This window comes from Dasypus novemcinctus, chromosome 7 (genome assembly GCF_030445035.2).
Source record: "Dasypus novemcinctus isolate mDasNov1 chromosome 7, mDasNov1.1.hap2, whole genome shotgun sequence".
NCBI lineage: Eukaryota > Metazoa > Chordata > Mammalia > Cingulata > Dasypodidae > Dasypus > Dasypus novemcinctus.
In genome coordinates, this window is record NC_080679.1 from 21,198,690 (window position 1) to 21,220,797 (window position 22,108).

The following is a 22,108-nucleotide window of genomic DNA, read 5'->3' on the forward strand; positions in this document are numbered from 1 at the left end:
GAGTGGTGAAAACATCTGTCATTTTAATTATTTCGGAGCAGCGTGAATTGTCCATCAAGTAGAATGCTCATATATGAAACTAATGGAGTAAATTTATTCCTCTACAATAATGTTTCAAAGTACCAAGTGTATTTTCAATCTCTGGCTCTAATGAAAGTCTCTTGAGAGGGTAATAAAATTCCAGCAATTAAAATTAATTAGAAAGAGTCTAAAACTATATTTGATAGAAAATGATTTAAACTCCTCAAGTTCTTTTTCTCTTTAAGGAACTGGCTTACCGAAAGGAGATAGTGAGAGCTGATCTCATTAACAAAAAAGTTGGAATCAGGTATGCTCTGAAAACTTTGTTTATTTATTTCCTTTTGGAGAGAATTAAGAATGAAGCACACAACGAGTATTTAACTTTTCCTACAAGAATGTTGGAGAGGGTTTTCCCTGCAGTGTAAATTAAATGATTATAAAACATTAGCTATTAGGATGTATAGTGTTTAATAGAACTCAATAAGAAAGATTATTATTTCAGGTAGTAGTCTATTTCAAAACTAAGTGTTTTAAATAATCTGAAGTTCATGTTTTGTACATTCTTATTTCAGAGAAACTCCAGAAAATCTTGCAAAGCTTCTGACCAGAATGTATTTAAAATCAGAAGTCATAGGCGATGGGAATCAGATAGAGATTGAAATCCCTCCAACCAGAGCTGATGTTATCCATGCATGTGATATTATAGAAGATGCAGCTATTGCTTACGGATATAACAACATTCAAATGACTCTTCCGAAAACATATACCATAGCTAATCAAGTAACGTTGCACCCTTAAATAAACACTCCTTATTGTTAGAAACTGATTATTAAATGCCAGGAAGGCTTCAAGAAAAACAGAACCTAGGAATTAAGCAGTATTTTGACAAGCCCTGCTATGAGAGGCATTGGTGGTGGAGAGGATACAAAACAGATGCCCGATTGATTAGAGTAGGTTGAAAACCTATAGGACTAGTACTTTTGAAGAAAGACAGTTTTCAAGCTTGGAGCCCTTTCTGAATCTGTGAGTGGGAGATTCATTTTCTTAGCTTGGGCTTGAAGGCAGATGGTGTGAGCGGGAGAGGTGAAGGGGAAGTAGGGAAGGGTTTGTCTATCTGTATAGCATAATGGGATGGCATAGTTGGAAGGAATGGGGGTGGTAAGATGATAGTACTAGCAGTATGTTAGTGAGGTGGAAGGGTGATTTTCTTTCCAGTGACATGTTCTGTGTACTATATAAATCTCTTGATTAAGGAATAGGAAATTTTATTGAGGTGAAATAAAATGATTTTTTTTTTCTTTTTTAGTTTCCCCTTAATAAGTTTACAGAACTTCTAAGACAAGACATGGCAGCGGCTGGGTTCACTGAAGCACTTACCTTTGCTCTGGTATGTCTTACATGCTTTTTTTACTCAGCTAATTGTTTACTTTTTTTTTTTTAATTTTTAAAAAAAATTTATTTCTGTCCCCTTCCTTCCCAACCCCACATTTGCTGTGTGTTCCTCTTTGTCCACTTCTCTTGTTGTCAGCGGCACAGGAATTTGTATTTCTTTTTGTTGTGTCATCTTGTGTCAGCTCTCCATGTGTGCTGTGCCATTCTTGGGCAGGGTGCACTTTCTTTCGCTCTGGGCGGCTCTCCTTACGGGGACTTGCCTGTGGGGCTCCCCTACGTGGAGGACACCCCTGTGTGGCACAGCACTCCTTGCACGCATTAGCGCTGCTCATGGGCCAGCTCCACACAGGTCAAGGAGGCCCGGAGTTTGAAACGTGGACCTCCCATGTGGTAGATGGACGCCCTAACCACTGGGCCAAATCTGCTTCCCTAATTGTTTATTGTTATTTGCGATTGTTCCATTTCTGGTAAATCAATATTGATTTCTTTTTTTTAGTCACAGAAAAATATGAGTGACTAGAACAAATGTCTTACATGACAGAAGACAACCTATTTTTTAGTTTCATCTAGGTGTTGGTTCATAATGAATTTCAGAATCAAATTTATTGTTAGAATTTTTTAGTTTTAACTTGGTTGTAGCTGTGCCCACTAGATGCCACCCTGGTTAAGGCTGGTGAACTGTTCCCCATTAAACTTATTTCTTTGTCTTTGAACATGGTCACAAACATTTGTTTTGAGTTGAAAAGCTGACATAAAAGGCCTAAATCAGGAAATAAATTTTATTACAAAATCAGAAGGAACCCCCCCACCGAATGATCATTTGAAAGAATAAAATGTGTATGCAATCTGTAGTTCCTTTCTCTTGCTGAGCATTTCTGTGGGTGCCTACAATGTAGTTTTTGAGTATTCAGATAAGATTCAGCTTAATGACCTAGGGCAAAAAAACCCACAAAAAATAACCAAAAGTTCCCACATACCCTCCTTCTCCCCATTTCAACCCAGAAATAAAATTCTCATCCTGTTAAGAGTGATTTACGAAAGATGATAGTGGAATCATTGCCAGTGCATGGAGGATTGCCGAGGAGATGCAGCTCTTCTCACATCACTTTCTTGAGCATCTGTGACTCAAAGGATGTTAACAGGGGAAGGGCCCTTTGAGATCTTGTCCAACACCTTGTTTTTTAGCAGTCATTCATGCAAGAGCATTAATTGAGCATCTATTTTATGCCTGGAACTGTACCAGTGAGGAAGCCTGAGGCCAAGCAGGAAAAAATAACTAACAGATTTTATACAGGCAGCAGTATCCTGGCCTTTGGACCTCTAAGGCCGTGCTTTTCCATTGTCTCAGCCAGGGTCAACTAGGTTGACCAGTGATTTCATGTAAAGTGAAATCTAGAGAATAACACTGAGAAAATTACTTCTATTATTTTTAAGTTATGTAAGGAACACAGGAATATATTCTCATTTTAAAGAATTCCAACTTTATAGAACCATGTGGCATTAACCATGGTGGTCTCTCTTTCGTTCCACTCCTTACTTCAAATCCTACTTTCCTCCCTAGAACTAACGGCTATTAAGAGTTTGGCCTGTATTTTTCCATGCCCTTTGATATTAGTTGATTTTGATATTGTACTTTGGCATCCCACACATCTTAGGGGAGCAGATACTCGTACTCCCAGCTGGTGGTGGTTCTTCAGGGAATGTTTATGGTGTGCCTGGGGCTCTGTGTCCATGATTCCATCTCTCAGTCCAGCTCTGTTTGAAGGAGGCATTCCTGTCTCACTGAACAGTTAATTTAAGTAACTTGTTCCACACAGCCAGTCACCTGGGAACCAGCGATTCAAGCTGAGAGGCCTCTGTTTCCAAGGCCTATGATTCACTGCATGAGGACTCTTAGTAAAAGTCTGTTCTGCTGTCAAAATTCACCTTAAAACATTATTTCATTGGGGGGTAAAGGAGTGAGATGCTAGAGAGTTTTAGATTTATAATAAGTTTTCCTTTAGGAATTTAATTTCAACATTAAAGATGCTAGTAAAGTTGCAAGCTTTATAAACAAACCTCAAGATAAAGATGGTGTACATGGTTGTATCTAATTTTGCACTAGAGTTAACACCTCCTCTTTTTCTAAAACTGTTCAGAAATGATTTCCAAAATGTCAATATTTCATCTCTCTCAGTATAATTGTTGCTATATTTGCACACTAGTTGTAATGTCTTTTTTTTTTTTTAAGATTTTATTTATTTATTCCCCACCCCTACCACCAGTTATTTGAGCTCACTGTGTCCATTTGTTGTGTGTTCTCCATGTCTGCTTATCTTCTCTTTAGGAAGCACTGGGAACTGAACCTGGGACCTGCCGTATGGGCGAGAGTTCCTTAATCGCTTGAGCCTCCTCAGCTTCCTAGTTTGTTGTTTCTCTCCTTGTCTTTCCTCTTTGTGTCTCTTTGTTGCATCATCTTGTTGTGTCAGCTCACTGTGTCTGCCTGTTATACCAGCTTGCTATCTTGCTCACTGTCTTGCTTGTCTTCTCCAAGAGGCACCAGGAACCAATCCTGGGGCCTCCGATGTGGTAGCCAGGAGCTCAATCACTTGAGCCACATCTGCTTCCTGTAATGTCTTTTGAATTGACTCACTTTTAATTAAAATTAAGTACCTACTTTATTTTGTCATAAGCAATGATACTTATAAAAATTATGGGCATCATCGTTATAATTTTCTAACACTTTAAAATACATAAATATCAAATATTTTTAAAATGTCCCTTCCAGTATACCTAAATAGTGCCACAAGGTACCCTAATGAGCCATCATTATTGTGGCTCACAAGCTCACTCAGATATATAACTCACTGCCATGTGTTCGTAGAGCTTTTTTCTTTTATAAACATAGTGCTAGTTCTATTTGAGAGTGGATTACATCATATAAATTGCATGTCCTAATGAATTGATCACATATCTAAATCTCATTATAAAAACACCTCTGTGCTCTGGGAGAAATGCTTGTGCTCTGCATACCTGTCACCATTTTCTGCCTCTGCAGCCAGTGCAAATCATGACACTCTTTTCTACTAAGCCTGGCTATGGCTGCGGATCTTTCCCAAGACAGGACGGCAGGAATCACTAGAACTGGCATAAAATTAATTCTTTGACCATTTCAATTATTCTATACCATCTGTATTAGTTAGCCAAAGGGGTGCTGATGCAAAGTATCAGAAATCTGTTGGCTTTTATAAAGGGTACTTATTTGGAATAAAAGCTTACAGTTACAAGGCCCTAAAGAGTCCAATTTAAGGTTACTTCCTTACAAACTCTGTGGGCGACATCAGCTTTCCTCTTTCCTCTTAAGGTTCTCTGGGTCCAATGTTGGAAACTGAGGCATATTGGTCTCACAAAGAGAGATGTGCTGTTTCCATGGCTACACTTGCAACCTAAGGAATGCGGTAATTAAAGAGTTTCGAGCAAACAGTATGAAGCTGTTAAAGGCTGAAAGAAAAGATGAGCAGATACACTTTGTAGTTAGAACACTTAGACTTTGTACCTTGAGATAAGATATTTTCATTTTCTTAGCTCATGAGTAGTGCTAATAGTTAACTGCATGCTTGTTCTCACGCAGACTGGGGTATATAGAGAGCCCCTTGTAAACAATAAAGTTGTGTGATGAGTCTTTACTCACAGAACCCCCTGATCCCAGCTCTCTCTCTTCCTTTCTTTTTGTTTCATTCTCCTTTCTTTTTGTTTCATTTCCCGATACCCTTCAGGCCCAAATCTCCAACATCTGGCACCCCTTAATCAAAGTGACCGTGCCTGTCTTAGGTTGCCCTCCTCTCGAGAGTCTTACCTGTCATTGACTATCAGCCAAGCTCTTTGACTGTCCAGCTTCTTCCAATCTCAGCTGTAGGCTGGCATAAGGCTCGTCTCTCTTCCCAGGGCTTATTTCTTTCTGGGCTCAGCTGCTATGTCTCTTCACAAGGTCAGCTATAATCTATCAGGCAAATGACTCATTCTTCTCAGGGCCTCTGTCATATCTATGGAACTGTATTCTCTCTCTCTGTATCTTCTCTGTGTGTCTACTTCTCTGTGTGTCTACTTCAGTGTTCTTGCGTGAGCATCCGTTTCTAGAGCCCAAGGGGGCGGGGCAGGAACTAAACCCAGCATGCCCCAATGATGTGGTTGAATCTAAGCCCTAATCTTGACTTAATAAAGTAAATGTAAAGCCTTTGAATTTAAATCAATCAAAGGGTATCATGCCCCGAGGAACAGATCAGTTTACAAACATAATATCTCTTTTTGGAATTTGTAAATAATAGCCAACTGCCACACCATCCTTTTTGTAAATACAGGCCAGCTGGTCCTTAAAGACCATTTTGTAGAAACAGTGAGATGTGTAATATCATCTAACCTTAGAAAATAGTACTGTACTATATTGGTATATCACTATTCATTGTAAGTTTTAAATTCTTTTTCAAAAAGTTAGCATTAATATATGTGGTCATTGTCATTCTTAGTCATGATTTATTAATCATCATTAATGTTAGTTGAGCAATTGCTCTGTGTCAGGTGTTTTCCTTTCATTGTCTCATCATCTCCTTTACTGGACCTAATCTATCTAGTCATCAGTGAGTTTTATTTTCATAACTTCTGCCTACCATCCTGGTTTCTGAGAGTGACAAGCATCTTTCTCTTGGAGGAGTGGATGCTTAGCAGTTTATTTGTTACTAGGTGCTTTTTTAAGCACATGTGCTCAGAATCTACCTTATAGAGTAGAACAAATTTTGGCTAGAGTTCTGGCCACTTGCATTCTGTTCTCAGTCCTTCTACTCTGCCACAAGTCAGTATGGAGTTAGCAAGGGTTGCAGTGGTGGGTATTTGCAATGCAAATAGAAAACCATAGGGACCACCAGGAGGGAGAGCTAATTCCAACTGGGGCCATTAGGGATATTTTTATGAAAGAGGTGGCAAAGGAGTCATTTAATTTGAGCCTTGGAGGGTAGTAGCAAGTAGGACTGGGAGGATATTTCAGGGCTTAGAGAATGGGTAAGGAATCTTGGGGAATTAGACTCCAAGCTGAACAGGAGGCCAGGTTAGGAAAGACCCAAGAACAGATTATATTTATACTATCATCTCTGTGTGAAAAAACTGACATTAACTCCGTATCATCATTATATCATTACAATGCATTTTAAGAGAACTGTTAATGTTAAATTGCATCAGCTGTGGGCCTGGATTTACTTGATATATGTTTGTTACTATTCTTAACTCACTGTTTTATACAGGGAATGCACATTGTTATGAGAGCACCATAAGTAGACTTTTACAGTAATATATTACTTTTATATTAAATTTAGCCATTGCTTTTCCATACTAATCTATTCTGTATGTACTTCTTAGTGCTCCCAAGAAGATATCTCTGATAAACTTGGTTTGGATATCTCTGCAACAAAGGCAGTCCACATAAGTAATCCTAAAACAGCTGAATTTCAGGTAAGAATTTGGGTAAAAGCCAAGAAACAGAGCATGAGTTATGAAAAGGCTCCTATACCTCAGATGACAAAATCTTAAGAGCTTTTTTATGATTTCTTTTTGGGTAGATTTATAGTTTTATAACATTTTTGCTTATTAATAGATGTTAAAGAATGCCATCTCTTTCATACTATTAAAGTGCTCATTCAATTTTTCATCCATATGCAATTATATATATATATATTTTAAACCTAAACATTAGATAAAATCATGTTTTCTTGTATTAAGGGCAAATCATGTCTTCTTGTATTAGGGTCTGAAAGGATATGCTGTTAAGAAAGTTAATGCTATCATAAAATACTATCTGAACTCTGTGATTTGAGATAGTTTCTTTGGGCCTTGTCTTTCACAACTGTAGAAGTAGTAGGCTGTATTTGTTCTAAGAAATTCTAAAAGTTCTAGAAATGTTTTCATTTAAACTTGAAAAATACTAAATTTACCTATAGAATTACCAACTAATGTGGTAGATTAGAGCTATATCAATTAAAGAACTAATTGGTAATTATATAAGAGATATTCAAATGCATTTAGAGTGATGTTCAGTTATCTCAAATTTTTATTTGCACGTCTTCAGAATTTTCCTGTTTCTACCAGTTTCATTTCTCAAGCTTAACAGAAATATTTTTTTTGTTCTTTATTTAAAGAAGTTACGGGTTTACAGAACAATCACGCATAAAGTACAGAATTCCTGTATACCACCCTATTATCAATACTTTGCATTGGTGTGGAACATTTGTTACAATTGATGAAAGCACATTTCCATAATTGTATTGTTAACTATAGTCTATGATTTAATTAGGGTTCTCTGTGTAGTGTAGTTCCATGGATTTCTTCTTTTTTTTTTTTTAATTTTTCATTCTGTTACCATATTTACAACCTAACATTTTCCCCTTTTAACCACAGATATATATTTCAGGACTGTTAATTACATTGACAATGTTGTGCAACCATCATCACCATCCTTTACCAAAACTTTTCCGTCATTCCAAATAGGAACTCTGTACATTTTATGCCTTAATTTCCCTTGATGGATATCTTAAGATGTGGTAACTGTTATGTTCTTTAGGGTTTACTGCTTGTCTTATCTATTTTATGTAAGTGGAAGTGAAAACAAATCAGAAATGCATTAAGTGTCACCATAAATAGCTGTGGCTTAGCACACTTTAATAATCAATATTTCTACATAAAATACATTAGAGATGAAAGAGAGTCTATCTTTTAAACTTGACAGATTCTATATTTTACTCCTTTACCAACAGATATGTCTTATTACTAATGTGGCTAAATGTTTTATTTATTTGTAGCTAAATTACATGTAAAGTTGTTCATTGGCTTTTTTATTATCTAAGCCCAATCTTTCTCCTTCTATGTAATTCTTAAATTTGGGCAAGTTTTTGAAAGTAGACATGTTAAAAGAATGGACAAAATAGGAGAAATGTTATTTAGCTAAAATATGTGAAATTTTTAAAAATTGTAAAATTGTAAACAATATTACCCTATATTTTTACATTCCCCAAAGTTAAGTAATATTCTTTACTGTCCTCAAATATCCAGTTGTTCAAATGAGATTTGTACATTGAAAGTTAATTTCTGTGCTTCTTAAGTCTCTTTTAATGTACAGGTAGGCCTACCATCTGTATTTGTCTATCTCTCCCATGTCCCCACCCGCATTTTATATGTTGAGTTGCATCATTTTTCCATAGAGTTCTCACATTTAGGATTTTGCTGAATGCATTCCAGTGGTTGTGCCTAAATTTCTGGGAAATTGGTAGTTAGATTCTTGATCAGTTTTAGGGTTAATTTTTTGATATTGCTATAGGTTTTTAAATAAGCAAATAAGACTAATATATTAAAGAAACTAAAAAAACCTGAGAAAAGTTCTCTGTGAAAGTAGCGTATTCTTTTTCCATTATCTTAAACTTTGTTTTGTGGGATTTTTTAAGCCTGGGTACCAGATCATCTCCCTGTAGTACTCCAGGGACCCTCCTAGGTTCAGAAAGTATCTTGTGGATTCATTATAAGAAGGCTGGACACTAGGCGTACTTTATCTACAGCTACTGAATATTTATTTGACTGGTTAAAATAGCCACTAAAAAAAGAATTAATATTCTCTTTTCAATCTCCCTTTAGTAATTCTAGATCAGGTGTCAGTTTGGTGTTAGCATCTCTTTAAATACTTTCTAACATTTATTGATACTCCATTTTAACAAAGAGAACAGTAGACAGTAGAATCCACTTAGAATTTGATGATATGTGTCTAATTGTATTGTGTTTATTTTATGGTATGAGGAGATAATTTCCATTTAAGTAATCATGTAGGGTTTCCTTTTAAAATAAATAGCTAAATAAAAGAAAATAAGCTGACTTAGTAATCATAGTAAGTAAACAAATGTACAAACAGTGTATTGGTGAAAATGATCACTGGTTGACTAAAGTCAAGGAAGCACTATTATAGGGGAGTAAAAGGTTTTCCCTATGTCTTCACTTTATTTATCTAAATTCCAAGGGCCTGCTTTCTTGTAGTTTTGTTTCTGTGAGTAGTTTGGGCATTTGGTTGATTTTTTACCCCAGTTGGGAAACTGAACAGTATATAAGCAAATACAGAGCTCAAGGTTAATTGCAACTTGCTGGCAGAGTGAATGTGATGTGACAGGAATTGTCTTTTTGCCTTTGCACAAAATTTAGCATGTCCTTTTAGGGGCTGTTTTAGTTTCTTAGGCTGTTGAAAGCAGATATCATGAAATGAGTCAGCTTAAACAATGGGAATTTATTAGCTTACGGTGTTATGGCTGAGAAAAATATCCATATCAAGGTACCATCATGGTGATACCTTCTTCCTGAAGACTGGCTCTCCACGATCCTTGGCTCCTTTGGTATCTGGTAAAGCACATGGTGGTATCTGCTGGTCTCTCCCTTTTCTTCTCAGTTTCATTGCTTTCAGCTTCTTGCTTCCCTGGCTTTCTCTCTATCTCTGTCTCTGTCTCTCCATCCTATGAATAAAGGACTCCAGTAAGAGGATCAAAGCATACCCTGCGCCATGTGTTAACTGAAGTAACATCATCAAAAGATCCTACTTCAAATAGGTTTACACCCACAGAAATGGATTAAATTTGAGTATGCCTTCCTGGGTTACATACAACCACTACAGGATCTATGAGGGGCTGCAGTTTTAGCCAGGGTAGTCAGGACATACCTCTGTAGAAGGAGGCATTTGAGCACACCCTTAAAAGAAATGAAGTGACCATGTGCAGATCTATAGGAGGAATACACAAGGCAGAGGAAGCAGCAAGTACAGAGGCTCCAAGATGGAAACCTGCTTGCCGTTCAGATCAGCAGCCAGTGGGGCTGGAGCACAGTAAACCATGGGGAGATGGGGAGAGGTGGAAGCTGAGCTAGAGAGGAGCCAGGACCAGATCATGTAGGGCCCCAAGGAGGGCATGGATTTTATTCAAAGTTTGATGGAAACCTGTTAGGTTTTTGAGCAGGGAAGTCTACATAGTCCACCTTATATTTTAAAAGTTCACTCGGTGTACAGAATAGACTTTAAGGTGGCAGGTGGAAGCAGAGAAACCATTTAAGATGCTCCTGCAGCTGGCTGGGCAGAAGATCGTGGTGGCTGAACTAGTGGTCCATGTTGGGCATAGGGAGTCTGACTGTAGAGCGCAGACTCTTAAGGAAGGTGTCATACCACCACTCATAAAATTCTTCAGTAATGTGATGTGTTTTCTCATATTGCTTAAAGTGAGAATTTATTTCACAGTCAAAAGAGGGAAGCATTACCTTTTTTTTTTTTTAAGAACTCTGATGTGTGTTCTCATACATAGTAAGAATGAAATAAACTATATATGTTTTCTTATTTGCTTTGGCTACTAAAAAGCTGAGAAATGTAGTCACAGCCTGCCTCTTGCAGGGGCTACATATTTGTATTGTCTTTTCCTGGCATTTTAGTTATTAACATTTTCATTTTCCCTGCTCCTGGTTTTTAAATGTTTGTATTTATTGTTATCTACTTTAGTCTACTCATTTGTGGAATAAGGCAGGTGATGAAAATTTACATATTTGAAATCTTGAAGGTTAACTTTAATTTTAAAAATGATAATAAAATAACCAATTCTAGATAAAAGCAGTCATATTTAACTTATAATGTTTATTGCTCACTTATATTTTATTCATATTCTTGATCTTTCATTTTTAAAATTTGGAAGCCAGAATCTTTTCATTTCTTTTAGTGTTTTAGAGTTGAAAATTAAAGATGACTTGGATATTTTAGTCATTGCATTTTCCAAAAGTGTTTTCCAGTGAAGCCATGGAGTCTTCTTCTCTGTCTTTAACAGTTTCTGCTTGGTTCCTCTTTGGTCAGTGCAGTTTCATGTCTTCTCCTGCAGGTGGCACGCACTACCCTTCTTCCTGGCCTCCTAAAGACAATAGCAGCTAATCGAAAGATGCCCCTTCCTTTGAAGCTGTTCGAAATCTCTGACATTGTACTAAAAGATTCCAGCAGAGGTAAGAATGAGTCACCTTTGACCTTTGTTTTATATACTTAAAACATTTTTTTCTTGTTATGGAAAATTTCAAATACATTTAAAAGTAGTGGAAGTGGTATAATTATCCCTATGATCCAGCACCCAGCTTCAGCAATTGCCAACAGTCTTTCATCTGTGTCCCACTCCCACCTATACCTAGGATGTAAGTCCTAGACATGTCATTTATCAGAAAACACTAGCACACATATCTCAAAGATAAGGACCACTACTTTTGTTAATAATGCAACATCATCACACCTTTATATCATCAGATTAATAATGTGTTCAAATGTTTCCAGCTGTTTCAAAAATTTAGTTTTTATGGCTGTTTAATTTGATTCAGAATCCAAGCAAGGTCTAGATATTTGATTGCTATGTCTCTTACCCCTTTTAATGTAAACAGCAATTTCTTAAAAAAAGAATTTAGTATTTATAAAGATCCCTATTAAAACCTCAACTTGTAAAAAGCACAAGGGAAATTTCTTTTTTGTTTTATCATGTAATTTATATACATACTATTTCAGCGTACTCAACATCTCGTCTTCCTAGTTTAGTAGTGACTGTTCACATTTGTGTGATTGTGAATGTGCCATACTGGTTTTTGTCCATTTTAGTTATGGTCTGGACTTCCGACATTTGGAACAGTGACCATTTAATAAATATACCATATATTTAGTAAGTACCTAAACTTGATTGCCAAGGAGTCTGTCCCATTTAACCATCTTGTCTCCAATATCTGATAAAAGTCAGACTGTGATTGTTCCAAGCTGTTTGTGTGGTCATTGCTTGGTGAGCAGTGCCCTCCAATGACTACATTGCTGGCTGTTTCCTATGTTGAGAATTTAACAGTGCAAGTCCCAGCCTTGTTTATTCAGTGATTCTTATTCCAGACTGCAAAAATCAGAATGTGTCTTTTGAATCGGTTGCCAAAAGCAGGTCTTAATGTTTATCCTGAAGAAGCTAATATATTTTTAACTACCAAAAGTAGTTAAAAAAAAATTGGCTTGGAGCAGGTGTAGCTCAGTGGTTGAGCGCACTCTTCACATGTATGAGGTCCTGGGTGTAATCCCCAGTACCTCCAAAAAATATATAAATTTTTTTAAAAAGAAGAACTCAAAAAAAGAAAAAAAAGACTGCTATAAATCAGTGCATCTTAGGAAATAGTTATTTTAGTGGTATGATTACCTCAACTGTTTATATTTGGGCTATCCACAGCAAGCTTCTCAGGCAAGGCTGGATTCCAATCTCTTTCTCCATATCCAGCCTGTCTTCAGTCAAAAGCATTACCTTGTATTTGTTTGGTGCTTTTTACTTTTCAAGAAGCTTTTTAAAATAAACTTTTCCTCTTTTGACTATTAAGCCATCTCCTTCAGGCAGATGGGGAAAAAAAAAAAAAATAGTATCCCCATTTAACGTGTAGGAAAACTAAGACAGAAAAGGGATTATTTTGCCCCGGCTGACATGGAATATTGGCCTTGGAGCTAGAATTTAGGTCTCAGTATACATATCCTTAGAGATTAAAGTTCATTTAAATATCAGTCTATGTCGAATTTCTTTGGGTGGTAAAACTGTTGTAATAGAAATCAGAAAACATAATCTGTGCCAGCTTCAAATAATTTGAGGGTTCTTGTGCCTTAGTGCAGATAACTGAGAATTTGTTATAATTCCATTGTCAACATTTTTTGAGAACTTTAACTTGTTTTCTTTCTTCTTAGTTCTCTAATTTTTATGCTATTTTGATCTTTTCTTATATCCATTTATATATATAAATAGAGGAGTAGGTTAGACTAGGTGTCATCAAAAATTTTGAAATACTGTTTTCAGAAATGGGCCTCTTCCCTAATTGCAAGGACTCCCTACAAGGCAATGCAGGTTAATGGACAGGACATGCTCACAAACAGGCAGCTCTGAGGGTGGGAAACAAGCTGGGGTCCCCACAATTGCCACAAGGAAGGTGTTACTGTCGACATGGAACACTTTACAGTATTACAGTTTTCGGTGCAGGTGCTTTTCCTATTTTTCTTTTAATCTGTGTTTGTTGGGAAGGTCTAGATGCTACTCTGTTTCTGACCAAGGCCCATGGTTGGAGATAACCCTCCACTTTGGAGAGCAGTACTTAAGTACCATTGCCATCTTTTAGCAAATCACCCTGGTGATGATCACCCCCGAAACCCAGTCCATACGGTTTTTAATTCAGTGATTTGCACTTCTGGTGTACTTTGTTGCATCAGAAAGTTGTTCTCATCTCTGTATCAGAACTTGTTTATACCTGTTTTTAGTCTAATTATTCTGCTTTGTTTTCTCATTGATATAACTGCTCTTATTCTTGTCTATTGTCTTGCACCATGATGGTTTACATCATTTTCTTAAGAATTTTCTATCATAACAATGGAAATTGAAGGCAGTCAGGCAAGGCAGTTAGATGTGCACAGCTAGTCCACCATCTTGAAAGTAGATTTAATTTACTTGATTTGGGGTATGTTTTTATGGTAGGAGGCTTTTTTTAGTTTGCTAAAGCTGCTAAGAGCAAAATACCAGAAGTGGGTTGGCTTTTATAATGAGAATTTATTAGGGGAATATTTTACTATACCAAGGCTGTGAAAATGTCCAAATCAAGGCATCGTCTGAGATGCTGTCTCACTGAATTGCAGCTAAGGGTGATTCTGGACTCTGCCACATGGCGAGGCAAAATGGCAGCTCTGCTGGTCTTTCGGCCTTCCCCAAGCTTACTTTTTCTCCCCAAGCTCAGCTGCGGGCAGGCACATTGTCCTCTCTCCTTGCTTCGGGCTGCTTCATGGGCCTAGGCTCTTGGGGGCCTCATTGCTTCAGCTTTGCCTGCTCCACTGATTCCAGCCTCCAGACTCTCTCCCTGCCTCTCAGGGTTTCTCTTTCTTTCTATAGCTGTAAGTGATCCTGGAGTCCTCTTTCTCACATGGTAGGGTAAAATGGCAGTGGCTCTTTTTCTGTATATGTTTCTGCCTTGAGTTCTCCATTTATACTTACTGGTCTCTAACAAAAGGATTAAGACCTTGGGTCTTTACTACCCTGGGTCCCACAATCTCATCAAAGGCCCTTAACAGGAATAATCTAATAAAAATGATCTAATGAAAAGATCCCTAACTGTTTTCTAACCAAAAGATCCCACATAAAATAGACTTACATGGATAGGAATGTGTTAAGAACGAATTTTACTGGGATCCACAAAAGATTCAAACCAGGACAGAGGCCTAGGTTTATTTCATAATGAAAGAAGCTACTCTGGTGGATTATTTTAAATATGTGCACATGGATTCCCTGCTTGTTTCCTGGTGTAGCTGGACTCTACAGTGGAGGCAACATGACACTGCTTCTGGAGAGAGATTAGAACCAGAGTGTCCAGGTTTGAGTCAGGGCTCTGCCACTTACCAGGCGTTTTACTTTTGTACCATTTACTTGACCTCTGTGGCTCACTTTCCTCATCTCTGCTATGGAAATAACGATAGCACCTATTCTATTAGATTTGTTATAGGGATTAAATGGAATTGCATTTTGAAAATTTCCAGGCACATAATAAGCATTGTTTGGTATTTGCTTGTGTCCCCTGGCCTGCTAGGGGCCCACAAAAAATAAACGATTGAATGCATGAAAAATAAATGCTGTTCACACATTAAATAAACAAACAAAAAATGTAGATAGAAGACTACTTACCCCTATTTTTATCATTGACCTAATTGGACAGTTTGTTATGCCAATGTGGACTTTTTTCACTGACATTCTCTGTGGTGTGTGGCTATCAGTCTTCCAGGTTCCAGACTAAGTCAGGCACACTTCTCAAGTACTAACAATTCTCCTCTAAATCAGACACACTCAAGTCCTTTGAGGCTGAGCCAACCGCTGAACTTACTGAACCTCAAGATACAAAGTAGCTGTACCTTTTTTAAAATGTAGTCATGACTCAAGGGACTATGCTGATTTATCCCTTTTGTTGGGTAGAGTGTCATTTGTTTTTTTAGAAAGAGAAGTTGAATGCAGACTTAGCCCTTGGGTACATTTTTCAACTGTATAATGGGGAAATCAGCAGAGCGATCACTGAAGCCACCCATAGGAGGTTGCTGTGTGAATTATTGATTGGCTTTCCTGTTCAATATCCAGAATAACTAAACTATAACCAAAGCTGTAAAGCAAATTACTTCAGAGGAGCAAAGGACCTAATTCTGAATTACTAATCTTTAAGCCCACAATAGCAACAGTATTTTGCAAAGTCAGATACTCTGGATTTTTATTAAATGCACATTGAAGTCTGCAGTCACTGAATGGTGATTCCCTGGTCAGTGAAGCTGCCAGTATCCCTAGAATCTCACAGAAATTACAGGAGAAAACAAATCACTGTGTCGAGTCTGTTTTAAGTTTAAAAAGGAGCAATAGCCTAAGAAAGGAAAACTGGATTTGGCTTTGTAAAGTACGCAGAGAAATTCAGATTTAACAGGATATCATCGCCAGTTTTTAATTTGACATATATCTGTGGAGAGCCCTGACAATCAAATTGCCTCACACCTCAGTTTCAGCTGCCACATTTAAAATTTGGAGGGTTTTAATAAATATTAGAGTAAAGGAATTGGTTAAAAGCTGCTGATCACCCAGAGGGCTTCAGTTACCTCACTTTGCTCACCAAGCACACTTCCAGCCTTCCCTTCCTGCTTACACCATTCCCGCTTTCTCCAGAGCACTGCTGTAATCCTGGTATAAGCTGTACTTCCCCTTTCCCCCCAATCACTGCTGAAATAGGGACTATAATTTCACATTCTCCATGAAGCTTTTCTGAATCAGAAAGTGATCTACTTTGCTTCAGCCTGCTTCATTTGGATGCCTAGATTTTCTTTTCCCTTAACTTTAATCTCAATATTTAAGACTCTCACCCCTTCCTCTTCCTGGAACAACACGGCCATCACGGAACATAACCGATTCACTATTCTTCCATGATTGGGTTTGTTCTTCCAATCTGCTTCCGATTTGTACCAGACATGTATGTGTGTTGGTGTTCGTGTATCTGTCTTACATTGTAAGCTACTAAGATACAGGGACTGGATTCTGTATAGTTTTTGTTTAAAGAACTCTGTTAGAACTTTTTCATTCTGGGCTTATGAACTACTTCAGTTCTGAGAAATTGTCCATGAATTCTACAGCCATCAACTCACGGAGGATTATCTAGTATCCACATGTGGAATGAGGTTTTCTGAAGAGAGCTTATGTCACCAGTCTGGATTAATTTAATTTTACTATTTCACAATTTTGGCATGTAGAAATTCCAATTAATAATTTAAAAAATATGGGTATAAGGAACATTGACGTGAACAATATTTGAAGTAGCATCATTCGCATATGTGATGGCATCTTCACTGTGTAAATACATCATTTTTAATATAGAAAGTTATTTTAGTATGTTGGCTCCACATAGTTAAGATCTCTTACCGTGAGTATAATATGCTCTGTCATGCATTGAATATTGTATTTTTTTAATAGATAAAAATCCGTTCCAGGTTTATGTTAACTAAATAAAAGTTAACCTATGAGGACATGGCTTTTTCATTCATGCATTGAGAAGGTCATAGATTTCTCCTCACATTAGTTGCATGGTTTTTCAGCATTATTTTAAAGAAGGAAAACCTGTACTTTGGTGCTATAATATAGAAACATTGTAAGGAAAAGTTTAATTACAATTTATTGTGTTTGTTTTAAAATCGAATATATATGTATATAGAGAATATATATATATGTGTGTTCTATATGTATTCTCATAGTAAAAAAAAGTTCATTTTCCACTTTTCCCTAATCCTGCTCTTCAAATTATTTGCCAGGCTTTTTGTAAGCGTATGCAACCATTTGTTTTACATTTCTACCTAGAGCCATGGATGTGGTTAAAGACTTTTTAGGGTTTACACAACTGGCAGTGTACTAGACCTGTCCTGTCCTGTACCTTGCTTCTTCCTGTGAAAATATATTGCAGACATTTATCCACCTCGTTCATTTTTTAATGACTGCATGAGTTTCCATTGTGTGGGTGCACTATGATTTATTTATTAAGACTGTTACGGTGATTATTTAGATTATAAGATTTTTATTAAAGTATAAATATCTCAATGAATATCCTTGTACCTTTGTGCAAATACATATTTTTAGAAATAAAATTGGTTAGCCAATTTTGTCAAATTCTCTCTCAAAAATGATTTTGTACAAATTTTCCATCCTACCAAGAGCATATGAAAGTTCCTATTTCCCCACATTAGATATGATATTTGGAAGTATTATGTCTTCTTAGGATTCTTGCAGCTGTTGTAAATTATTTAGTCCTACATTGAAATTCCTCAGGAGATTTGTGAAGCTTTCATTACAAGCCACGGTGTCTTGGGTACTGATTTTTAAAATAAATTTGTTGGATGGGATATGCTTTAAAACATAAAAACTCATTTGTTTTTGTTGCTAGGCCTAGAAGCTTTTTTGGGCTCCCAGTACCCCCCCCCCCTTTTTTTTTAAGTACCTCTATTGGAGCTTCTAGGTGAATGTGAGAATAGGGGTGGAAAGGTCCTCATGGAGACTGCCATTTTACATCTATGATAACTCAACTCCCTAATTTACTATTAATCATTGTTACTTTTATGGACCTACACTGTGCAGAAGCCTATTCTAAAAATTTTAGTTGTATGCAGTATTCATCTACTAGGGAACATCACGTACCATCTATATTCTTGTCTTTTTAAAAAATTTATTGAACATATTCTTTTAGCCTATGGAATTGTAGCTAGCCAAGCCTCCTTTGGGTGGTGTAGAGCAGCCTCTCCAGGCAGTACTTTGAAGTCTGTGATATACATGTATAATTTAGGCTGACATACTTGGCAGGCCCATTTAAAAAGCAGAATTGTTTGATGACATGACACAAGAGGTCTGTTAACTGAGTTATAAAGAACTGAGGCATTCCCAACCACCCTAGTTTTGGCATGCAATCTAAATAGTTCTTATTTTGTGGTGTGTAGTCAGTGAACTTACTGTGATGTAATATGGTCTCTCATTGCAATACTCATTGTAAAATACCATACCTAGCTCTAAAAGTCAGTAGCCCTTCCTTAAAATATTGCAAAATTAACTCTAAAAGTAATAACAGTTTTTCTATAAGCCTGCAGTTGCTCAAATAAATACATAAAGTTAATCATTACATGTGTAGGCTGTAAATATTCTGAAACCTTTCCTTGAATGAAGTAGAAAATAATTTTTAAAGGTCCTGTTTTTTTTATTTTAGTTTTATTATTATCAGATATTACTTAATTTGTCTTTTAAAATTCTAAGTCTTTAATCCAGATGTTGCCACTCTTATCAAAAAGGCAAGTTTTACATAATTTGGAGATCAGAAAAGAAGTAATCCAAGGCAAAGGTTACCAAAATAAAGCTTCCAGTTATGTTGCTAAGCTCTCTGAATGGTGGCAATACTGTGGGGCTGTTCCCTCACAGTGAAAAGGGAACTACAAAGTAGTTTCAATCCCTGTCTGTGTGCTAAAGTGGAAGCATGTGACACCAACAAATGGGTTCCACATGGCAAAGATACCCAGAAGCAAGTCAGTAATATGAAAGGGATAATTTAGTTCTGTTTCATTTCATTTTTTTCCCCTTCAGAGAGAGAGAATGTGTATTTATGTGTCTCCGCAGAAGATTTAGGCCCCTCATTTTAGTTTATGCATGTGGTTGGTATAGTGGGGTTTTATGCCTGCCTGATTAGACTATTGATCTTTATTCTTACACCTTGATTATAGCTTTTAAGTACCAAAGTTATTTTCCTTGAAAATAAAAATGATAGAGACTGACAAAAATACGGTACTTACTCTCCCCCATCAGCAGGCTCGGGTGGACTTGGGATGGGGTTTGTTGTCTGGTCCTGGCCTTGGTTGATAATGTTATTTATGTGTCTTGTCTCCCTTGCAGGACTTTATTTATTTATTCAGAAAATAATGATTATGGGCTTATTCTGTGCAAGCTCTATAGTAGCTTTGACCTTTCCCCTCTATGAATACCTGGAGTGGAAAACCTTGAAGTTAGGGGTACTCAGAAATGTTAAATGGTGAAAAGAGTTATTTCTCCACATCAGTTCAGTCTTATGTTAATTATATTAACTCAGAATATAATTCTCCTAAATTACAATATCCTTGACACTAGAACCTTTAGTTAACTGACTTCTAAAAATAATTTATTCCAATTGCTTTAATAGAATTCTTTAGTATCAAGGATATACACATGAAAACTTTAAAAAATGAAAACATCTGTTTATCATATCATAGACACTTTAAGACTTTAAGAATGCATCTTTGACTTTATCAAGTAGGTTTACCTGCAGTGCATAAGTCTGCCATTATGGTTTTTTTTTTTTTTTTTTTCTGTAACTTACCTTGTTTTAATGAATAAAATTTGTGCATTTTTCCATATAATGCCATTATGTTTTTGTTTCCATCTGAATCCTTTAGAGTACAAGATGTCGCGGAGAGCATAGCATGGGTTTTAGAGTCAGCCATCATTGGTCAGATCCTGGTTTTGCCACTTATTAGTTATATAATTAATTAAGATTAGCTGTAGGAAGTTAGCTTGACCTTGGGTAAGTTACTTGATCTTTCTGAGCTTTTGTTTCCTTGTCCGTTTTTTGTTTCTTTCTTTCTTTGAACCTGGGATGTCATACATGGGAAGCGGGCACTTAGCCACTGAGTTCCATCTGCTCCCCTTCCTGTCTGTTTTATAGGGATGATAACACCTACCTGGAGTAGTTGTCTTGAAAATTAAATAAAATATTAGAAAGATACTAAGTAATTGTGCACAGATATTCAGCAAGTGTTAGTTTCCCTTTTCCTTTTATCCCATTTAAGTGCTTATATATATATATTTAATAGTAAGAACAATGTCTTAAAGTATCCATATTTTTTTGACTATCTGGAAGGTAAAAGTTTATTTTGTGTCAGATATGGCTAGTAGCTATTACCTATGAAAATAACTCTGTGAAAGAACTGTTTCACAGAATATGCTGATAAGAAATAGCTTTTTATTTTCAGTTGTTTTCCCTGGGTAGGCATTAGTTCGTTCTTTCTCTTCTGATTTGAAAAGCAAAATTAGACCAACATTATTCAGTGTTTGTGTTGGAGCATTGTTCTCCTCCAGTATATATTGAAGGGTCACAAGTATGTACTTTATATTATAAAGTTAAATGATTGCCATTAAATTTCAGACTACCTTTATATGCTATGCAAGTCTTTTATTTCTTTTATTTAAACAAGTTTTAACACAGTGTAGATTTGTATAAACAACACCAAAGTTCCATCACCCCAAAAAACTCTTTCATGTGGCACCACCATAGTCACATCCTCTTTCCACACTTAACCCTAGGTTACTACCAATTTTCCCACAATTTTCAATTGCTATAGTTTTGCCTTTCCCAGAATATTGTACAAATGGTATCATACAGTATGTGATCTTTTCAGACTGGCTACTTTCACTCAGCATAGTGCCTTTGAGATTCATCTAAGTTGTCAGGTCTATTAATAACTATTCCTTTTTATTTTTGAGTAGCATTCCATCATACTGATATACTATTCGCCTCTCGGGACATTTGGGCTATTGGAATTATTTTTTAACAAATTAAGTTTTTGTTTTAATTTTCAAAGTAGAATAATATATACTAATCAAGGAAAAAATGGAAATTAGTTAAAAATTGGAAAAAAACTATCCTCACCCAAACATAACCTCTGTTAATGATTAGGGTTCTTTCAGTCTTCTTTTCTGTGCTTAGAGGGTTTTTTGGCTTATGTTTACATTTACATAGTTGTGATAATCCTCTTCATAAGCTTTTGTATTTGTTGTAACCATTACCCAAGTATTTACACTTGGTCTGTTAGAGTAATTCTTCATAATGATGCTTTTTAATAGCTGTAGAGTATTGTGCTGTGAATGTATGTGCTGTATTCATTCTCCAATTTAGGTTATTTTAGGTTTTTAAAATTTTCACTCCTGGAAATAATGTTGCAGTGATTGACTTTCTACTTAAAGGTTTTTGTTGTTAACTTTTCAATTTGAAATAATTTCAACTTACAAGACAGTTGCAAAAATAATATGAAATCCATACAGAAAACTCCAACATACCTCCCACTCAGATACCCATATCCACTACCTTCCAACTTTTAATATTTTGCCGCATTTGCTGAATCATTCTACAAACCTATATGTCTGTCTGTCCATCTATCCATCCATTTACCTATTTTCTGAATCTTTAAGAGTAAGTTGTATTCATGCCCTTTGAACACTTTAATACTTCCATGTATATTTCCTAAGAATATAGATTTTCACTTATGTAACCACCTTAAGTACAGTTTACATAAAGCCTTCTTTGTATCTAGGATTACTTTTTAAGTAGTGTTACTGAATAAAAGGTTATGCTGTTTTAAGACTGACAAAAGATTTTACCAACTTGTGCTGAAATCAGGCATTGTCCCTGTACCAGCATTGAGTTTTTTACCCATACCCCCAAATAAAAACACCTTAGGAAATTTGAGGGATGAAAAGGCTATTTTACCTTATTTTGCATTTCTGAGGTTGAATGTTTCTCTATATGTTTCTTAATCAAGTCAGTTTTCTTCTTGTTAACTTTGCCTAGG

The 22,108-nt window shown here is 36.3% G+C and overlaps 1 protein-coding gene across 1 annotated transcript in view; it reads left to right on the plus strand.

Annotated features, from left to right (window-relative positions):
* The window catches only part of FARSB (phenylalanyl-tRNA synthetase subunit beta), a 71,583-nt gene that overhangs the window by 24,509 nt on the left and 24,966 nt on the right, over positions 1–22,108 (plus strand). The window contains exons 11-15 of the mRNA XM_004453105.4: positions 267–328; positions 594–801; positions 1,328–1,408; positions 6,799–6,891; positions 11,316–11,433. Coding sequence (XP_004453162.1) covers positions 267–328; positions 594–801; positions 1,328–1,408; positions 6,799–6,891; positions 11,316–11,433 — 562 coding nt within the window. The remainder of the gene's footprint in view (positions 1–266; positions 329–593; positions 802–1,327; positions 1,409–6,798; positions 6,892–11,315; positions 11,434–22,108) is intronic.